The sequence below is a fragment of the Neofelis nebulosa genome, chromosome 17, assembly GCF_028018385.1.
Source record: "Neofelis nebulosa isolate mNeoNeb1 chromosome 17, mNeoNeb1.pri, whole genome shotgun sequence".
NCBI classification, from domain to species: domain Eukaryota; kingdom Metazoa; phylum Chordata; class Mammalia; order Carnivora; family Felidae; genus Neofelis; species Neofelis nebulosa.
The window spans coordinates 1,210,048-1,232,539 of record NC_080798.1 but is presented as its reverse complement, the minus strand read 5'-3'; the positions used below and the strand labels follow the sequence as shown (position 1 = coordinate 1,232,539).

At 42.8% G+C, this 22,492-nt stretch overlaps 2 protein-coding genes across 2 annotated transcripts in view; both read left to right on the top strand.

Moving 5' to 3' along the window:
- The window catches only part of LOC131500083 (zinc finger protein 530-like), a gene marked incomplete at its 3' end in the record, with an annotated part of 39,065 nt that extends 34,764 nt beyond the window's left edge, over positions 1–4,301 (top strand). Inside the window, exon 5 of the mRNA XM_058708821.1 lies at positions 3,487–4,301. Coding sequence (XP_058564804.1) covers positions 3,487–4,301 — 815 coding nt within the window. The remainder of the gene's footprint in view (positions 1–3,486) is intronic.
- A 6,431-nt stretch (positions 4,302–10,732) lies between these two features.
- LOC131499689 (vomeronasal type-1 receptor 1-like) lies at positions 10,733–20,929 on the top strand. The gene is made up of 3 exons (XM_058707858.1): positions 10,733–11,121; positions 12,385–12,566; positions 18,641–20,929. Exons 2-3 carry the CDS (start codon positions 12,557–12,559, stop codon positions 19,369–19,371), a joined length of 741 nt encoding a protein of 246 aa, XP_058563841.1. The 5' UTR covers positions 10,733–11,121; positions 12,385–12,556; the 3' UTR covers positions 19,372–20,929.
- The last annotated feature ends 1,563 nt before the right edge of the window (positions 20,930–22,492 follow it).

Below are 22,492 nucleotides of genomic sequence, written 5' to 3'. Positions count from 1 at the left end.
TCGTCCTGAGTCCAGGCTGAGGGTTGTATGCAGGAGTTCTTGTTTCTGGAATGGAAGGAGGCGTGGAAGGTTATCCCAGGAACAGGTACCAGCGTGTGCAGGTGCTTGTTAGTGTGGGAACAGGGCACAGCATGTCTTCTTTCTCTTAGGAACAAAGAGCAGGGGACTGGAGTTAGTCTTGGAAATGGCTGCCTGAGAAGTTGGGCAACTATAACGGACGTAATGGGAGATTGGGAGCGGAGGAGGGAGATGATCGTACCCAGGTCCAGATAGGCTCCGTCGGGTTGTAGAGTGGAAAACAGACTTTGGGGGCGAGGGAGGAGGATGGGTGACCAGGGAAGAGGGTACTGGAATAGTCCAGGTGAGTGTTCATGGACCAGAGTGGTAGCTGTGGAGGTGGGAGAAGTGGTTGGTATTCTGGATGCATCTTTCAAGAAAGGCTGATTTTGAGGGAGAGAGAGAGAGGAAGGAGTGAGAGATGACACTAGAGTGTTGGTCTTAGCAGCAAGAAGGGTGGAAATTCTATCAGCTGAGACTGGAAAATCCGTGGTAGTGGTTTTCACTGGGGGGTGGCAGGAGCTCAGAGAACAGACGACTGTGGCATCGAGTGGGCAGCTGGACACAGGTCTGGAAATCTGGGGTGGGGCTTAGGATGGAGACACCCAAAGGGGTGGCTAGCATGTGTACCAGACCGTGGATGATACTTAGAAGATGGAATTCAGGTCATGGCAGTGGTGTTATCAGCAGGTCAGAAAGAAGATTAAGAGTTCTGAGGACTAGCTCTATTGCTTGGGTACCTGGTTGGGGGTTAGGAGGATCATAAATACAGATGTAGGAGAGAAGTGGCCACGAAGGGAGTATGTGGGGAGGATGGTCTTGGCAGGTGACCAAGACTTCCGAGGGAAGAGCGGACCGGAGACAGATTTGGAGGCGTCGGATTAATTGAGATAAGATGGGTTTACTATGACTTTGTGGTAAGCTTTGGTAGGTTCTGGGGGTTTTGCTGGTGGGTAATGTCTGGGGTAAATGTGGTCGTCTGTGAGAATTACTATGCCTGGTACCGGGATGGCTGGGCTTTGAAGGAGAGTAAGGTGGAAGGAACATGGTTGTGGCTGCTGAGGGGACAGCAAGTGCAGCACAGAAGTGGGAGAGGGTCACGGGTATCTGAAATTCACATGTGGTGCTATGTGACTGACGTTGAAGCAAGGACTGGAGACAGGCGGAGAGGCCTTCAAAGCAGCATCCAGGGCTACCCCTGGTGTTGGGATTCATCAGAGGTCTGGGGTAGTACTGGATCCTGTTTGGATCTGCCCAGTTCTTTCTGGATGCCACATACCAGGTAACCTGGCGCAAGTCCAGAGAGAGAGATGCATGGTGTGGGGCAGGGAGTTGGTGGTGGCTGTGGGGATGCAACTGTGGGGTCCGAAGGCGTGAGAGGGGTGCATGTGGAGAGAGGGATATGAATTGATGGTCCTGGGTCCTGGTACTGGAAACTTAGGGGTGATGGGTGACCCCAAATTTTATTGTGAGTCATGATAACAGAGGACTCCAGGGAATCGCATGGCAGGGAGAGATGCGGTCCTGGAATCCTCGGGCATATTCCCGAGTGTAGATGGTGTCTCTCTGCCTACCTGGCTGCACTTGTTGAGGGCTGGGCATTTGGTTAATAGAACCATGAAGAAAGAGTAGAACCAGCAGAACTGGGTTTCTCTGCTGAGGTGGGGAGCTTGGGAAGAGGATGGGCATGGGGTAGATGTGTGGGTTTGAATTGTGGGTCCTCAGGAGGCTGTGGTTTCATCTGTCCCCAACATGACAGGACAGTGTGACTTTGGAGGACATGGCCATGTATTCTCCTGGGAGGAATGGGGTCTCCTTGATGAGGTTCAGAGACGCCTGTGCCACAATGTGATGCTGGAGAACGTGGCACTTATAATCTCCCTGGGTAAGGCCCTCACACCCACCAGTGACCTGGGTAGTGACTTTGCCTTTCTGCTTTTCCCGAAGGGCCGCTGTGTGTTTACATCCAGACCATGGCCACCGCGTCCTTCCTAGTCTCCTGGGTAGGTGCTGTTGTTGCTATGACTGGGAGGTACTGCTGTCTTCTCTCCCTGCTACCCCGGTACTCGCTGCCTTTCCTGGTAGGAAAGGGTTCTAGGGAATCCTAGGCAGTCTTGGCCATCAGCCGAATGGACCCCACCTGGCTTGCCCCCTCCCTAGCTGCGTGGCTTCTGCAGATCCCTGGTACCTACTTACCTCAGGGTTTGCTCCCTCTGACAGTCCTGCACGCCTGCACGTGCCAGGAATTGCCGTCACTAACACGGACACTGCTTACATGCACGATGAGCTGTTCTGTGAGACCTTTGTCTGAGGTTCTTTTTGTAACGTTCAGTTTTTTTTTGCTTTGTCATGTCATAAGCTGGGCTGGTACAGGCCACCTACCTGTCCTGTCTTTCCCTTAGGACTTGGTTATCCTAGTCCTGTGTAGTTGCTCCGTTAGGGGTGTCGGGGAGAGTTCTGGCTGCTTCACAGAATAGATACCACTCCCGCCAAGGGACAAGGGGCTGGAGGGGGCCTGTCCCTGCTGAGTGGCAGCTGAGGGAAGACATGACATCGGGACCGTGTTCACATCATACCAGCAATCTGTTCAAATCAGTGTTTTGGTGCCATTTCCACTGGCCACACCTTATTTCCACCTTTTCTTCCCTGTTCTTTTTTTTTTTTTTTTTTTTAATTTTTTTTTTCAACGTTTATTTATTTTTGGGACAGAGAGATACAGAGCATGAACGGGGGAGGGGCAGAGAGAGAGGGAGACGCAGAATCGGAAACAGGCTCCAGGCTCCGAGCCATCAGCCCAGAGCCTGACGCGGGGCTCGAACTCACGGACCGCGAGATCGTGACCTGGCTGAAGTCGGATGCTTAACCGACTGCGCCACCCAGGCGCCCCATTTTCTTCCCTGTTCTTGATGCTTGGCCAGTTTGTCCTTTTTACTGACTTCTGGCCCCTAGCTGCTCCCAACTTCCTGGCATCTGTCTGCTGCCTGCTCCTTTCCACTGCTGCCTCTGCAGGGTCTCCGCATTGGCTCGTGCGTAGCGGATGGTGAGCGCGTATCCTCAAATGTCCTTGAACACCAGCTACTCACTAGCAATCTGACTTTTCTGTTCCTGGACCAGAGCTTCTTCACAACGCTCACGTGTGAGCAACAGCCCTCCTGGGGGTCGTCCTCAGAGGAGCAAGTCGGAAACCCCAGCTGCCTCTCTCCACTGTGCTACATCCCATTCCTCCTCATTCCGCCTTGCGAGGCCTCCCTACTTCTGTGACCTTTTAGAGTCCAGTACTGCAAAACAGCCCCTTCCTCACCTTGCCTCCCAGCTCCCTCATCCTGAAAACAGCCTCACGCATTCATTCCTGGGTGTGTCAGGCACATGTTTGTAACGTGGCTGCCACCCGTCCCCACGTGTACTTGACTAGCATTTCTCTGTTTTCAGATTATTTTTGTGGGATAGACAATGAAGAGGCCCCTTCTGGACAGAATGTTTCTCTGGGAAGAACACCACCAAGCAGGACTTCGGGGCCAAATCTATCCACCCAGAAGCTTCACCTCTGTGAGATGTGTGTTCTTGTCATGAAGGATATTTTGTACCTGGCTGAGCTTCAGGGAACACATACCAGGCAGAAATCCTACACATGTGTGGCATGTGGGAAATCATTCTGTTTCAGTGCAGATCTTCGCCAACACCAGAATGAGCACGGTGGGAAAAAGCCCTATAGCAAGGACATGGACAGGGCTTCCTTTGCGAAGACCTATAGAGTCCATTCATTAGGGAAGCCTTTCACCTGTGGGGAGGTTGAAAAGGACTTCCTGGCCAGTGTGGACAGTGCTGTGAGTATACACAGCAGTACTAAGTGTGAGGAAGTCTTTCGCACTGGAAAAAGTTCTTACAGATGTGGCGAATGTGGAAAAGCCTTCTGTCGTAAACATACCCTTGTTCGGCATCAGGGAATTCACACTGGAGAAGGACTGTTTAAGTGCAGTGACTGTGGGAAAACCTTCAGCTACAAGCATACATTTGTTCAGCATAAGACAGTCCACGCTGGAGTAAAGCCTTTTGAGTGCAGTGAATGTGGAAAGGCCTTCGGGTTCAAGTATAAACTTGTTCAGCACCACCGTACTCACACTGGAGAAAGGCCTTATGTGTGTAGTGAATGTGGGAAAGCTTTTGGGTGCAAATCCAAACTTGTTCGGCACGAGAGAATTCACACCGGAGCAAGGCCTTATGAGTGTGCTGAATGTGGCAAATATTTTATTTTATTTATTTATTTATTTTTAAACATTTTTTTTTTTAATTTTTTTTTTTTTTAACGTTTATTTATTTTTGAGACAGAGAGAGACAGAGCATGAATGGGGGAGGGTCAGAGAGAGGGAGACACAGAATTTGAAACAGGCTCCGGGCTCTGAGCTGTCAGCACAGGGGCCCGATGCGGGGCTCGAACTCACGGACCGCGAGATCGTGACCTGAGCCGAAGTCGGCGCTCAACCGACTGAGCCACCCAGGCGCCCCTGTGGCAAATATTTTAGACAAAGCTCCGGCCTTGTTCAACATCGGAGAATTCACACTGGAGCAAAGTCTTATGAATGTGGCGAATGTGGAAAGTCCTTTAGCCAAAGCTCTATCCTCATCCAGCACCAGAGAGTTCACACTGGAGAAAGGCCATATGAGTGCAATGAATGTGGGAAAGGCTTTAGACAAAGCTCCAGTTGCATTCAGCATCGGAGAGTTCACACGGGAATAAGGCCTTATGAATGTAGTGAATGTGGGAAGTCCTTTAGCCAAAGCTTCAGCCTTATTCTACATCGGAGAATTCACACTGGAGAAAGGCCTTATGAGTGCAACGAATGTGGAAAATCCTTTAGCCAAAACTACAGCCTCATTCAACACCATAAACTTCACACTAGATAAAGGCCTCAGGAGTGCAGCCAGCACAAGAAAGTACATTAAACAGTCTGCTCTGATTTAACACCAAAACTTCACGACCCTCGTTAGATTTATGAATCAGCAAATGTGGAAGAATGTTCAGCCAAAGATCTAAACTCATTGAGCATGAGAAAGAAATTCCACTTAAGATGGTGGCCTTAAACCTTCAGCGAACGTGCTCTTTGTTCAGCGTAACAACACTAGAGAGCATCTGTGCAGAGCCATCTGCTGTGTATTCCAGTTGTGAGAAGTTTTCAGGAGCTGCATTTCATATTCTGACCTGCGCAGACCTTGCCAGAATTATGTCACTGCCAGGTGGTAGTAGAAGTCATTTTGCCTCTGACACCCGGCAGGTCCTTACGGCACGCGTGTCACCTCAGCATGCTTAGGGAAGACAGATGTTTGCACTCTGTCTTCCATCCTCTCGTGAAAATCATAATCTGATCCCCTGGGGGTTCTCAATCGCTTTCTTCTGACTAGTATGGCAGGGACCTGACCCACTTTTTGCTGAAAGGATCCAGTCTAGGAACTGCTGAGTTTGTAAAGTTTTACCTTCATGGTGTTAATTGGTCTCATGAAATATTTTTTAATAGGTTTTCCAGCCTCCAACTCACTAATCTGGGACCTGTGTGTCTCACATTTGCTTTGGTTTGTGCAATAATAAAAGTCTTATTAAGTGACCTTTAATCTTAAGATTTTTGTTTATTGTGTGGGGTGGGTTGAAAACAGAATTGGGCTCTGCCGTTGTGGAGAGGTGGACAGCTTTCTTGAGACATCATGGGGACAGTATGACATCACAGACTACCCATTCACTATAGTTTTTACCTTATCTGCCTTCCTGTCTGGTTTAAAAACAAACATAATAATAAATATTTGGTGTTTGTCCCTACTTCCTAGCACAGAGATTCTAAAACCCTTGGGACTTCCTGAGTGATAAGACTGTCTTTTGTATGATAGTGAAATGACTCAAGATGGAGGCCAATAAAGGAACTTCAAGATCGGGGCTGGTCACCAGACATTAGAAGGTTTGAATTTTAAGCCCTACCTTTGACATCTGGGGATGGGAAGGTGTGAGAGATTGAGTTCATCCACCAATTGCCAATGATTTAGTCAACCATGGCTATGTAATGACACCTTGTTAAAAACCTCTAGACAATAAGGTTTCACACTGTCCAGCCAGGAGGGGAGTGCACACTGATTCCACTGGGATAGAGGTTCTTGTGCTTGGGGTTCTTATGGAATTCACCCTGTGTACTTCTTTATCTGGTTGTTAACGTGTGTCCTTTATAGTAGACTAATAGTAAATATAGCATTTTCCTGAGTACTGTGAGTTATTCTAGCAAATTATCAAACCTGAGTGGGGACTCAAGGCAACACTAAATTTGTAGTCAGACTGGCAGAAGTGGGGTTAACCTGGGACCCCATTTGTGGCTGCCATCTGAAGAGACAGTTGTGGGATGGAGTCCTTAACTGTAGGATCGAGTGGGGATAAGTGTCAGAATTGAATTGAATTGAACACCCAGTTGGTGTTAGAATGACACATTTGCTATCAGAAAAAGCCAGATACTGCATAAAGCCTTCTAAGAAAGGTCTGTGGTCCTAATTTGTGACCTGAGTGCCAGGATTTTTTGTAGGACCAAAGATTGCCCTGAGGAGGGCACAGTTGTGACAACCAACAATGCTTTTGGAAGTGAAAAGGCTAGGACGTCATAATTTCGCCCAGTCATAGTGATAGAAATCAGCAGTGTTTGAATTATGCTTGAACCTGACATTAAGGCCCGATTTTTTTAATGAATTAGAAAGGGACACCTGGGTGGCTCAGTCGGTTAAGCATCCGACTTCGGTTCAGGTCATGGTCTTGTGGTTCACAGGTTCGAGCCCCACGTCAGAGCCTGGAACCTGCTTCTTGGATTCTGTGTCTCCCTCTCTCTCTGCCCTTCCCATTTGTTCCCTCTCTCTCTCTCTCTCTCTCTCTCTCTCTCAAGAATAAAACATAAAATTTTTTTTTTTTCTCAACGTTTTTTATTTATTTTTGGGACAGAGAGAGACAGAGCATGAACAGGGGAGGGGCAGAGAGAGAGGGAGACACAGAATCGGAAACAGGCTCCAGGCTCCGAGCCATCAGCCCAGAGCCCGACGCGGGGCTCGAACTCACGGACCGCGAGATCGTGACCTGGCTGAAGTCGGACGCTTAACCGACTGCGCCACCCAGGCGCCCCTAAAACATAAAAATTTTTCTTAATGAATTAGGAAAATACAAAGTGCCTAATCTTTCTCTGACTGAAATCACTGAGATATATGAGTATTAAAACCAGTTTTAAAAGTTCTCATCAATAATTACCATTAAGCTTAGAGTTCAACTTAAGGCTTATCTCTGCATGGAAATTTGATTGAGACCATTGATGGTGACTTCCTAATTGCACAACGTCCACCTACATTTTTATCAGCCCAGAGAAACTTTGCATTCTCTGTGTTCCATTTGCTCAGACACCATATCAGAAACAAAGCCTCACTAGTTCTCTTTTGTTTTAAGGAGAACACATATTACAAAGCTAAGCTAGGAGTCTAAGGTGTTTTGTTACTGGTTTTTTACCCCAAATCTGCAATCTTTAAGGTGACATCCAGATGCTAAGGGCTCCTTGAAATCTTATTTTTGCTTTGTCACTAACCCCACTTCAGTTGTGTGGACTCAGTAGCATCTTCAGGGTGCGTCATAGGCTATTTGTAGCAGAGTACCTGGTTCCTATTTAGGGTTCCAATGGGAACTTTCCTTACAGCGAAACCACTAGATCCAAACCATTAGGGAAGCATACTTGCCCCCTACCCCAATGACCGTCGGCCCAGTGGCACATGGCAGCCATTGATATCACAGAGCATACGCTGGCCACAGGTAGAGGGGAAAGCCAGATCCACCATCTGGGGTCACAAACACGTTCTCTACCATTTAGAGCCTTGTAACTCCCTACACCACAGCAATCACTGCTCTAACATTCCACCGTTGCCATCAGCTAAAAAAGACTATATTTTGATTCCTTACTAGGCTTGTTGCCACTACCTTCAAACCTCTCATCCCTGAGTTGGGGAATCCAGATAATCCAGGACCTCTGTTCTATCCTGCATTGTCCTAATAATTACCTGTAAAGAGGTCAATCTACTCAAAGAGCTGATGTTATGATCTGTCACTTAAAAGCTTCCCAAAGCCTGATCAGGACCTTACCCGAATCCTCCAGCTGTCCTCTCTTCCAGCAGCTCCTTTTCCTCTCCCGTTACTTGCCTGTCCACCTTGGTGTTCCTAGCTCAATATATTCATGAAAATCTCAAGAATGCCAAATAAATCAATTTTTAACTTTGTAACGTTCTTCCAGGATTACTTTTGTCTATGTTAATATTCTGCCACCTTTATACAGAGAATAGAAAATCATTATTTGGGGGGCACCTAGGTGGCTCAGTCGGTCAAGCGTCATGATCTCGGGGTTCATGAGTTTGAGACCCGTGTCGGGCTTTGTGCTGACAACTCAGAGCCTGGAGCCTGCTTTGGATTCTGTGTCTCCCTCTCTCTCTGCCTCTCCCCCACCTGTGGTCTCTCTCTGTCTCTAAAATAAATAAACATAAAAATCATTATTTGGTATCATTTGACAACATCTTCTGCCTCGTAAATCTAAAACAATTCTCTTATGGGCTCCCTGTGTTGAAACGGAAATGATGCCTCCGTTCAATGTAGGGTCAATTCCTTGATTATTGACACTTAAAGATGACCTCCCCATGTCTTAACTTTTAAGGGGTTTTGTTCTTGGTCTATCAGATCTCTTGACTGACAAACCCACCCCTCACTGATCTTCAGTCTCTTTTTTTTTTAAATTTTTTTTTCAACTTTTTTTTTTAAATTTATTTTTGGGACAGAGAGAGACAGAGCATGAACGGGGGAGGGGCAGAGAGAGAGGGAGACGCAGAATCGGAAACAGGCTCCAGGCTCCGAGCCATCAGCCCAGAGCCTGACGCGGGGCTCGAACTCACGGACCGCGAGATCGTGACCTGGCTGAAGTCGGACGCTTAACCGACTGCGCCACCCAGGCGCCCCAGATCTTCAGTCTCTTAATCGCCTTTACAAAAAGTACAAAAGTACAAAAATCAGTAAGTCTGTGTACTTCATAAAATAACTACCCTTCACTCTGATCTAGTACATTTCCTTACTTAGCTTTGCTCTCCCTCACTGGCTCCCTCCTATGGCTAAATTTTCACAAGCACTTTCTCTCTCTTTTTGTTTTTTATTTCAATTCCTGTGTGTTTCCTAATCATTCGTATGAAAGTTTGTCTTCACAGCTTCATCATCATCAATGAACTTATGAACACATTAATGACATTTAAATTTTTCCTTAAAGTTTTTTTCAGTGGCTTTTGGCACCACTGGGTTTTTGTTGTTGTTCTGTATTCTTTTTTTTTTTTTTTTAATGTTTATTTTTGAGAGAGAGAGAGACAGAGCATGAGCATGAGCAGGGAGGGCCATAGAGGGAAGGAGACACAGGATCCGAAGCAGTCTCCAGGCTCTGAGCTGTCAGCACAGAGCCTGATGCAGGGCTTGAGCTCACGGACCGTGAGATCATGACATGACCCGAGTCGAAATTGGATGCTCAACCAACTGAGCCACGCAGATGCCCCTGTTGTTTTGTATTCTTAACTGAATATGCTGGCTCGAGAAGAAAAAAAAATATATTCTCTTAGTATTGTAATGAATGAGGGTCCAACTAACAGTCATCTCTTAATCTGTATCTGCTTTTTGGTGATCTTATGCAATGGCATGATTATAAATAACATGATAAGCTCAAAACTTTAAAGTGTGTATCTCCATTGAAAAATCCAGCGCTCAGCTATCTAATGATCTATTTGCAACCTATTTCTGGACATCTGGTAGACATGACAGACTCCACACTTAAACTTCTCTGAACTCTCTTTAAAAAAAATTTTTTTTAATTATTTTTTAAAGAGTAGTTTTAGCTTCATAGCCAAATTAACAGGAAACTACAGAGATTTCCCATATATCCCATGCCCTCACATACACATAGTCTGTCTCATTATTAACCTCCAGCACTACAGTGGTGCAGTTGTTATGATTGATGAACCTACAAAGACATGTTATCACTCAAAGACCATGATTTACATTAAGGTTTACTCTTGTACATCTTATGGGTTTGGATAAATGTATAATGACGTGTCCACCATTATAGTTATACAGATTAGTTTCACTCCCCTAAAATTTCGGTTTACTGCCCTAAAAATTCTCCACCTAATCGTCCCTCCCTCCTGCCTAACCTCTGGCAACTACTGATATTTTTATTGTCTCCATAGTTTTGCCTTTTCAGAATGTTATACAGTTTGTAGCCTTTTCAGAATGGCCTCTTTGACTTAGTAATATGTGTTTAAGTATCCTCCACTGTCTTTTCATGGCTTGACTGTGCTCGCTGTCTCTCTCGTTCTAAGTGCTGAATAATATTCCATTGTCTGGACAGAGCACAGTTTATTTATCCATTCACCTAATGAAGGACATCTTGATTGCTTCCAAGTTTTGCCAGTTGTGAATAAAGTTGCCTGTATACATCCGTGTGCAGGTTTTTGTGTGGATGTGTTTTCAACACATTTGGGTATATACCAAGGAATGCAATTGCTGGATTGCCTGGCAAGCCTGTCAGTCTTGTAGGAAACTGCCAGACAGTCTTCCAAAGTGACTGTGCCATTTTGCTTCCCTGCCAGCGATGAATGAGAGTGCCCGTTGCTCCACCTCCTCACCAGCATTTGGTGGTGTCAGTGTGAGCTTGCTTCTCACTCTGCTCTGACCGCAGCTGTCCCACTCTCAGTTGATAGCGACTCCATTCTTCCAGTTGCTGAGACTAAAAATCCAGGGCTCGTTCTCAACTCATTCCTTTTCTCATACCGCAGAACCAGTCCTATAGGAAATCTGATTGGGTCTACTTTCAAAACATATCATGAATCTGACCCCTTTGCACCGCCATGCCTGCCCTCAGCCTGGTAAGAGCCATCATGCTCTATCTGAATTTCTGCAGCGGTCGTCAACTGATCTTGATCCTATGCTTTTTCTTCTCAAGTCTGTTGTCAACGCTTCAGCCAACGTGACCCTTTCAAAGTATGAATCAGGTAATGTCTGTATTTGAGCAAGATCCCAGAAGTCCTCCTCATTTTACTTGGAGAAAATTCAGAATTCTTACAGGAGCTTGAGGAGCTACACAGGTCTTTAGGCCATGTTTCTCTCCGACCACTTTTTTTTTTTTTTAACGTTTATTCATTTTTGAGAGACAGAGAGAGATGGAGCATGAGTGGGGGGAGGGGCAGAGAGAGGGAGACACAGAATCCGAAGTAGGCTCCAGGCTCTGAGCTATCAGCACAGAGCCCAACACAGGGCTCAACCTCACGAACCGCAAGATCATGACCTGAGCCGAAGTCGGACGCTCAACTGACTGAGCTACCCAGGCGCCCCTCTCTCTGAGCACTTTTAAACCCTGTGGCTCATTCATCTCATTCTGTAGGCATCAGTACCAGACTTTGCTCAACACAATGATACTGGCTGATACCTGTGCTTGGGTCATATACTCAAAAATGCTGCATGGCTTACTTCATCTTTATTCAAGTCTTGCTGAAGTTTCCATTTGCCATCAGGTCTCCCTTACTACTCTACCCTCTCATTCCCTGCTCATCCCCCAACTCCAGCTTACTCCCCTTCAAGGCACCTGTCATCATATAGCATACTGAATATTTACTATTTATTAGATAATACTAGATATTAGATATTATTATTATCTAATACCTGTTTCAATACAGGTAAGTTCTCTTCTACCTTCCCCCTTCCTCTTGCCCTCTATAGATCACTTACACCAAGGATAATGTATTATCTACATTTCAGGTGCTTGACATCTGTTTATTGAAGTAGTAAATAAAAGTTGCCTTGGGAGTGCCTGGCCGGCTCAGTCAGTAGTGCATGTGACTCTTGATCTTGGGATTGTGGGTTCAAGCCCCATGTTGGGTGTAGAGATTATTTAAAAATAAAATCTTTTTAAAAATTTGCCTCACTTTCTTCATATTCATTTTTAATACTTTAGTGCTTTCTACTTAATGGTTCTTTCTTTTCCTCTTTCAGAATATGGGCAGTGTGAGAATCATATCTGAGAGGTAACATCGTCAGGTTGGCCAGAATCACAGACCAGCCTTGAAGGAAGCTTCCTTCTGTCACTTCACACACACACAAGGCGAGCACCCTCATCTCACCTGTCATTTCCACCTGATACTTTTCAGAAAACTTAGCTTTGTTTTCCCGTGGCCGTTCCTGCTTTTTCTTTCTTTCTGAGATAATTAATCACTACTAATAGCTCCTAGTAATTTGTAGCTTTTACTTTTTTTTTCCAGAGGTAATTTCAACTCTCCATGCAGACACTGTCACTGCAATTATTGGTGAAGTGATCATCACTTCCCAGCAAAGAGATGAGATCATGGTGTCCCAGACCTTTATCTCGGATAAGATACCACCTTGGCACACATGCTCCAGATTGGACTCTAAAATCTGCTGGTTTGGTGGGGAATGACATTTGGTAAGTAGAACTTCCTTTTAGATCAAGAGAGAGTCTTAGAGAAAAATGATACTGCTAAGAAAACATTTTAAGAAATATTGTGTGTGAATATAATCTTATTTTCCCGGGGAGAGAAAATGGGCACAAATATATACAGAAGGGATATTTTCTAAGGGTTCCTGAGAAGTAGAGACCCAACATTCCTGTCTGGAGGCTGCCTGATGTCTGTCTTCTGCCTTCTTGGTCACAGCCCTCTGAATTTTTGGGATTTGGGAGCAGAAATCATCAGATAATATTACTGCGTTAAAATCTACATGTGACCCTGACATTTAACTAGAACTTTCCCTGAACTTTATCAGTTGCTTTGAATCCATTGTGATTTCAAAAGTCATTATTCAAACTCAACCTCACAAGCAATAATAAATTGGTCTGTTCTAACCACAAAGATCCTAGTCAGGGGAGCTGTTAGTAAGATTATCCTGCCACTTTCCCAGGAAGTAAAATGTGTCCAATACAGTTCCTAATTGTGCCTCTACAGAAAGCAGTTTGCTCAAGGAATGAGATGGGGTTTTATTTGTACATGAATGTCTGTGTTTCTTAAAGGACACATGGCTCGAGCATTCATAGAACATTTGTGCTACGTTATTTACCCAAACATTGTTCTCCTCACTCCTACTCAATTGAAATATCTAATTATTATTAAAATTCATTTTTACGATTTATTATAAATAAAACTTTATTATAATTATGATTCAAGGGCAACCCTCCTATCTCTTTCTCTTTGTTAATTTCAAATATGTATTTTATTTAATTTTACCTATGATTTCCTAAAATTTTCAGCTGGAGTTATCAACCCTACTACCTTTTTCCCAAGAAATATTTGAACAAATTTATATGCATATGCATACAATAAATGTTCTTTCCTTCCTCATTCTCCCTCTTCCCTAAGCTCACATGTCACTGGGTTTATGATTTGTTATCAGTTATTGTGTATACTTCCAGAAATGCTTTGATTCATTAGCATGTACTTTCTTAGATTCCAGTGTTTCCCAAACTTTAATGTCAGTTACATAATAAATTTTAATTTGATAAATTATTGCCTATTAATATTATTATTAACAAATATTATTTGTTAAAGTTTATTTATTTTGAGAGAGAGAGAGAGAAAATGCATGTGCATGTATGAGCCAGCAGAGGAGCGGGAGGAGAAAGAGAGAGAGAGAGGGATAATCCCAAGCAGTTTCCATTCTGTCAACGCAGAGCCCGATGTGGGGCTTGAACTCACAAACCCATGAGATCATGACCTGAGCTGAAATCAAGACTTGGCCACTTAATCAACCGAGCCACTCAGGCTCCCCGATAACAAATATTATTGCAAAACTGAAGACCACTCTTGTTTGATGTATCCTAATTTAATTCTCTGGAAACATCTAACATTTAGAAGGTTATAAAAAATTGCTATCTAATTAAATGTGGATAATAGAACTGAACATTTTTACCTAATAATATTTTATATATAGAAAGACCCTACTCCTATACCATTATACAAATTTTTAGACTGAGAAACCATAATTAATTCATTTAATCTTTATCTAGGTGAGGTTATGTGAGATTACAATATGATAATGTAAAGTGAAGATGTGAATGTGAATTAAATATTTGGCACAGGAGTATATTCCTGCATATAAATGGTATCTCCTTTTAAATTTATTATGTATTTACATGATAATTTCTAAGAAAAAACATTAAAAATTTTTAAAAATAAGAAATTCTTATTTATATAACTTTCAATGTTAGAAAATATATGATAATATATCTCATGATTAGAGGGGACATCTAGAATGTTATTAATTGCCTCTCTTTCCATTATTCTTAGGTAAAATATTTTCTATTATTTTGTTCTTCATCTTTATATTTTAATTTAATCATGCCTTTCATCTTATATAAATTGTACATTTTCACATATTCCAATAAGTTTAAGTTACTAGGCTTCTGTCATATGGATTGCTTACTACATACATATTTATCACAAGTCATTATTTTAAAAAATATATACATCCTATATGGTTTATCTGTTACGTTTAGGTTTTTTACTTATATATATGTTTTTATTTAATTAATTAATTAATTAATTTTTAAAAAAGTTTTAATGTTTATTTATTTTTGAGAGAGAGAGAGAAACAGAGCAAGAGAGGGAAAAGGGGCAGAGAGAGAGGGAGACACAGAATCCGAAGCAGGCTCCAGGCTCTAGCTGTCAGCATAAAGCCTGATGCGGGGCTCAAACTCACGAACCACGAGATCATGACCTGAGCTGAAGTTGGATGCTTAACCGACTGAGCCACTCAGGTGCCCCTACATGTTTTTATTTTTAAAATATTAAGACATTTAGGGTGCATCTGGGTGGCTCAGTCAGTTAAGTGTCAGGCTTTGGCTCAGGTCATGATCTGGAAGTCCATAAGTTGGAGCCCAGCATCAGGGTGTGTGCTGATAGCTTGGAGCCTAGAGCCTGCTTCAGATTCTGTGTCTCCCTCTCTCTCTGCCCCTCCCCCACTCACATTCTGTCTCTCTCTAAAAAATAAATATTTAAACAAAATTTTTTAAGTTAACATTTAAGAAACGTGTATATACATGCTTATTATTTGTATATAATGTGTATAAACGTGTATATACATGTTAAATAACATGTAGTAGAAATGTAGGTTTCTTTTTCCACATAACTATGCAGATATCTTATTAATATGTATTAAATAAACTTTTCTTTCCCTACTGATTTCTATTTATATTTTTATTAAAAAAATTTTTTTAATGTTTATTTTTGAGAGAGAGAGAGAGAGAGAGAGCATGAGCAGAGGAGGGTCAGAGAGAGAGGGAGACACAGAATCCAAAGCAGGCTCCAGGCTCTGAGCTGTCAGCACAGAGCCCAACGCAGGGCTCTAACCACAAACTGTGAGATCATGACCTGAGCCAAAGCTGGAAGCTTAACTGACTGAGCCACCTAGGCGCCCCTCAGAATAATTTTTAATACTTAACCACTATAATACAAAAATAAAAAAGGAAAGAAAGGCAAAAAATCCCAATATCCAGTAATTTTGGAAAAAATTAAAGCTGTGCTTGAGGCAGTATCATCTTCTTTTTTTTAAGTTTATTCATTCTTGAGACACAGAGCATGAGTGGGGGAGGGGCAGAGAGAGAGGGAGACACAGAATCTGAAGCAGGCTCTAGGCTCTGAGCTGTCAGCACAGAGCCTGACTTGGGGCTTGAACCACAAACTGAGATCATGATCTGAGCCGAAGTCGGACGCTTAACCTTGAGGCAGTACCTTCTTAATACACTGCATCTTTATTGCTGAGGCCCATGATTGGCAGCCCAGATGTTACTCCTAAACAATAGATGTGTTTTGGGGCACCTGGGTGGTTCAGTCGGTTGAGCCTCCGACTTCAGCTCAGGTCATGATCTAATGGTTCATGGGTTCGAGCCCCACATTAGGCTCTGTGGTGACAGCTCAGAGCCTGGAGCCTGCATCAGATTCTGTGTCCCTCTCTCTCTGTGCCTCCCCTGTTCACACTCTGCCTCTCTCTCTCAAAAATAAATAAACATTAAAAAATTTTTAAACAATAGATGTGTTTTGCTTGCCTATATCGTGTTTTCATTGAAAGCTTGTTTTTATAAAAATTGAGAATATTGCAGAAACCAGCCTGTTTGTTGATATGGTAATACCAGTTAAAAATTGGTCAGAGCTCGGAAATACCAACCCACTTGGTTGGGTTTTGCATTTTTCACTTTACAGCTCTACCTGTGTGGCTGGCTTTGCTTTTTTTCACTTTCCTCTCTTCATAATGAGGGCACTTAAATTGTTGGTGCTGGCTTAGGAAAAATACTAAGAGAAAGAGTAAGATCAATAGCTTTCAATGAACTCATATCTGAAAGTGACAGGGTAAATACGCAAAATAAGAAAGCATGGTGCTGTAGACAATGAAAGAAGAAAATTGGAGCAAACAACAAACCTAGTATTTGCCAGTTATTACAACAAATCCTTTCCAACTTTAATATAGACCTTTTCAAACATCTGCACCAGAGAAGAAGGTAATGATAGGAACCACATGAACCTGTCACACAGCTCCAGCAGAAACCGTCCAGGGTCACACTCATTTCATCTGCAAACCTGCCCGGTCTTCCCTCCAGCAAAAATTCAGAGGCCCTTGTATTGCCCTCTGGACCCATCCATTATGACAAGTCCTGCCACCTCAGGGGTCCCACAGTCATTAATGAATATTGCCTCAATTTAGGTGGCGTTCCACTCTGTCCCCCTTTTCTTTTATTAGGTTAAAACTTCTACAAAAAGAGAGTTTAGATAGCAAAGAAGATCTTACTCCTTTCCCTTTATTTTCTCCTTTTCAGTGTGTTGGTCTTCCATCATCCTCCAACTGTAAGGTTATTTTTTTTTTCAATGTTTTTTTATTTATTTTTGGGACAGAGAGAGACAGAGCATGAACGGGGGAGGGGCAGAGAGAGAGGGAGACACAGAATCGGAAACAGGCTCCAGGCTCCGAGCCATCAGCCCAGAGCCTGACGCGGGGCTCGAACTCACGGACCGCGAGATGGTGACCTGGCTGAAGTCGGACGCTTAACCGACTGCGCCACCCAGGCGCCCCTGTAAGGTTATTTTTTAAAGTAGTGATAAAAATGCATTTTAAAAACATATTTGTTTTAATTTGTTACGATTACAATTTGGAAATAGTAATAGCTGGAAATATCCCACACTTTGTCATTGGGAATCCTTCCTGTTAACTCTTGGCATCCTGTTTACATAATCTCAGTAGTTTGGGGTGGCTCTTTTGTTTTCTTCTACAATAGGAAGTTCTGAGATAGTTTCTGTAACTTCTACCCCAGATGTGGATTCATTCATTTCTTCAGGAAGTTCTAATTATCTTTTAATAAAATGTTATGTATACACTGTATATGTATGTGCATGCATTTATGAGCATATATAGTTTGTTTGTTTTTATGTTTGCCTGAATTTTTATAATACTTTTGTCACCATATATATTTAGATAAATATGTAAAAAAGAATTGTGGCACCAAAGCCACAAACCAGGTATATTGAGAGCGGTCTGACTTCATACTTTGTCCTGTGCTCTTTCTCCACTATCACCTACAGGTGCTCATTAAAAAAAAAAAAAAAAAAAAAAAAAAATTTTTAATGCTTATTTATTTTTGAGAGAGAGAGAGAGAAAGAGAGAGAAAGAGAGACAGAGACAGAGCATGAGCAGGGGAGGGGAAGAGAGAGAGGAAGACACAGAATCAGAAGCAGGCTCCAGGTTCTGAGCTGTCAGCACAGAGCCTGATGTGGGGCTCAAGCCCACGAGCCTTGGAGCTGTGAGATCATGACCTGAGCCAAAGTTGGCCACTTAACCGACTGAGCCACCCAGGCAGGTGCTCATTTTTAGAACTTGTAAATGTATTCTTTTAGTTTAAGATTTTGGTCATATACACATAGATAAATGGATTGTAGTTATACTCCCTTTATTAGGAAAATAAGCTAACTGCACACAATATTCTGACACTTTCTATTTTTTACCTGATGATGTGTCCTGGAAACGCAGCAGTAGAGAGAACTTTACCCATCATGGCTGCTTAGTGTCCCATTGTGAACATACACTATGATTCCTTCAGTCTCCTGTTGATTAACATTGGTTGATTTCAATCTTTGTAATTACAAATAGTCCTGCAAAAAATTGTTTTGCACATACGAAAGGCATGTGTAAATATTCATATATTCATATCGAGGTGAGAAATTATATGACTAAAGATGTTTTCTTGGTGTATTGAGAGTAACAAAATTTTCTATTTAATCTCCAGATTCCTGAGATTCAAATCAAAACAGCCACCAGTATCCCTTTTAAATTGATGAAATGGTTCCTCTAACTTAAAACTGGGTATTGTTTTCCTCACCCAAACTGGAGTTGGGATCCTTGGAAACTCCTTGCTTCTTTGTCTTTATATCTTTACTTCACTCACTAGGCACATGTTGAGACCCACAGACTTGATTCTCATCCAGCTAGTCCTAGCTAACAACTTGGTTCTTTTTCATAAAGGAGTTCCTCAGACAATGGCAGCATTTGGGTTGAAATCTTTTCTGGATGATGCTGGATGTAAGCTTGTCTTCTATTTTCACCGAGTGGCCAGAGGGGTTTCCCTCAGCACCACCTGCCTGCTCAGTGGTTTCCAGGCCATTAAGCTCAACACTAACACCTCCAAGTGGTTGGAGCTCAAGGTTACATTCCCAAAGTGCTTTGGCTTCTGCTGTTTCCTCTGCTGGATCCTGCATCTCCTGTTGAATATCTTTATTACTTTGCATGTTACTGGACCAAGAAAGAACAAAAACACGAGTGTGGAAAAAATTTATGAATACCGTAATTCACCCATTCCAAACAAATTTGTTGTTTTACTACATGCAGTCATGTTCTCCTTCACTGGTGTCACTTGTTTGGGCCTCATGGCCTGGTCTAGTGGCTCCATGGTCTCTGTCCTGCTCAGGCACAAGCAACAAGTCCAACACATTCACAGCAACAGACTTCCCCCCAAACCCTCCCACGAGGCCAGAGCCACGCACACCATCCTGGCCCTGGTGAGCATATGCATCTCCTTTTATTTTGTCTCTTTCATTTTGTCTTTGTGGGTAACACTTATTGTGAACCCAAGCCACTGGCTGATGAACATCTCTGCTTTGGCATCTTCAGGCTTCCCGACCTTCAGCCCCTTCGTGCTCTATGGCAGTGACACCCGTGCCTGTCAGTTTTTCTCTGCTTCTAGGGAAGAAAAATAATTTTTCAAGTATGGTCTCTAAAACAGTAAGTTCCCTATAGGACATCCTATCATTTATTTAATCACTTTTCTTTTGCCGGTTTAAAAAAAAAATGTATTCATTTTTGAGAGAGATAGAGAGAAAGACAGAGTGCAAAGAGGGGAGGGACAGAGAGAGGGGGAGACACAGAATCCAAAGCAGACTCCAGGCTCTGGGCTGTCAGCACAGAGCCTGACACAGGGCTGAAATCCACAAACGGTGAGATCATGATGTAAGCCAAAGTCAGATGCCTAACCCACTGAGCCACCCAGACGTCCCTATTTAATCACTTTTTTGTGTGTTTGTATGCTCGTGTTTAATGCCAGATGATCTATTATCACATAGGGACTCAGTATGGAATAACAGCAAAAATAACCCTGGCCTCATACGGCTTATAAGATTTACAAAAAATGAACATGGTATAAATAATATCTCAGTGATGACTTTCTAAAACTACAGGGTGCCTTGGTGGCTCAGTTGGTTAAGCATTTGACTCTTGCTTTCAGCTTAGGTCATGATCTCACGGTTTGGTGAGTTTGAGCCCCACATCGGGCTCTGCACTGGCAGTGCAAAACCTGCTTGAGATTCTCTCTCTCTCCCTTGCTCTCTGCCCCTCCCTCACTCACTCTGTCTCTGTCTTTCTCAAAATAAAATTTTAAAACACTTAAAAAAAATAAAATTATATAATGCTATTCAATGGAGAATATCAGGTAATGCTGATAATGACATGAGGATTTTTGTGTTTAGTTCTGTTGATTCAAACTTTGAAGTGACATCCATAAGATTCATTGCATTGTCAAAGCATATTGAGTGAAAAGTGTTTCAAGTGAGAAGAAAATGACTGGGAATACCCCAAATTGGTCCAACACAGGTGGACTTAAAGGAATTAAAAGAAGTTTATGAGGTTTAGCAGAGTGTGGCGAGGGAGGAAGGTAGGTGGTATCTTCTGGCAGGGGTTGGAGGTGGTGTCAATGATCAAAACTTTTCATAGGAAAGATCATGGGTCTCTCAGAATTTTTGTCCACTGAAAGAATCAAAATTGTGATAAAAAATAAAAATAATTTCAGGCGCCTGGGTGGCTCAGTTGGTTAACTGTCGTAGACTCTAAGTCTGAAGTTCTCTTTTGGCCAGCAAAATAGTGGGACGCAGGATTAAAGCAAGAGATGGCTAATGTCCGGGAAAAGATATGAGCCCCAAATAAGGGTCCTTGCCCTGTATTTATTAAGATAAGAAGGCTTACAAACGTGATGGGCATGTACAAAGAGACAAAGAAACTGTGAGCATTAACTTGGGGATGTGAGGGAAAAGGGGGGCTTTGAAGATATATAGTGTTTGGGGTTTGGGTCAATATAAAACAAAATCCTGGCACCGGACAGATGGGTAGATGGTTGTTAATGGCAGATATGAGGCACCGTGTCTGTTTATCTTAGCTAGCCTGGGGGATGAGACAGATAGGGGGAATAAACTCAGGGTTAACAAGGCACCTTTTCTTTTGTAACCATCTCCGCTCTGGGCTGCTTTGCCTGCAGCACAGCAGTCCATAGTCCGAATTCCTTGGCCCCTTCCTCTTGTGAAAGCAGCTTTTCTGCTATGGTACTAAATTGGGGGGCATTTTTGCCTCGCATGCCTAATCTTGTTCACCTTATATACCTTTGTATTGAGAGCCTTTGCACCCATTCCTATTTTGGGACTTTGTCCCTCCTTCTCTATTCCAGGGGCTCTGCACTCCCTTCTATTCTGGGGTGCCTTTGCATACCCTCTATATTCTGGGGTGCCTTTGCACCTCCCTATTCTTGGGGTGCCAGTCTTTTTTACCCGAACTTGGGTGTGAGCATTCTGTGGCTTTGTATTTCTTTATGCCTTGTTAACCCATTGGTGTAAGCCCGGGGATTTCTAAGCTTATTCTCCACAGTTAACTATCCGACTTCAGCTCAGGTCATGATCTCACAGTCTGTGAGTTCGAACCCCATGTCGGGCTCTGTGCTAATAGCTCAGAGCCTGGGGCCTGCTTTGGATAATCTCTCTGCCCCTCCCCACTTGCACTCTGTCTCTCTCTCTCAAAAATAAATAAACATTAAAAGTTTTAAAAAGTAAAAAAATAAAAATAAATAAAAATAATTTAATTAGAATAATTTACTACAAATTATTGTTTAGCTCTCTTTTACCTTAGTTTACAGTATGTTTTTTCTCTTAAATAAATAAGTGATAAAACAATGCATTTCCAATTCAGCAATATTTAGGGGTCAGAGCTGACAACAAGTCTCTCCTTGACCAAACTTTAGTAGGCTCCTCAGAATCCTATTCCCAACTAGACCTCAACGTTTGGACTTCTGTGCCCATCTTTGCATTGTCCAATTGTAGCAAGAATCCAATTAAGTTGATGTAGGCAGAATCCACCTCTGCTTAATAGCTCCTTGAATATCTCATCAAATTGCTCATCCCACCATCCCCCAGTTGGTACTGATCACCATGGCCTGCTTTCAGCAAGAATCCCCCTTACCCATGAAATTTCCCCTTAGTACCTTTCCATCCACTGACTCCCACACTGCTTCTTGGCTATGAACCCCTAGTTGTTCATGCTGTATTTGGAATTGAGCTACTTTCTATACTGAGGTCTCTTTCCCCCCATTACAATTGTTCCTTATTAAAATCTGCATATACTGCTTTAACTACTGTTCAGCTCTGGTTTTCTTTAATTTTTTAATGTTTATTTAATTTGGAGAGAGAGAGAGAGAGAGAGAGACAGAGCATGAGTGGGAGAAAGGCAGAGAGAGAGGGAGACACAGAATCCGAAGCAGGCTCCAGGCTCTGAGCTATCAGCACAGAGCCTGATGCAGGGCTTGGACTCACGAACACTGAGATTGTGACCTGAGCCAAAGTCGGATGCTCAACTGACTGAGCCACCCAGGTGCCCCTGGTTTTCTTTAATAGACTTTGAAAATTATTATTTTTTGTGAAATAAAATTAATTTTTAGAAAATTTTGTCAGTTGTTGGTACTTAAAAGAAACTTTCAAAGAGTTTCATTTCATTTCACTTTTATTTTACATCTTTAATCACTTGACTTTTATGATGACTAACTTCATAAACATAATACTTGGTAAT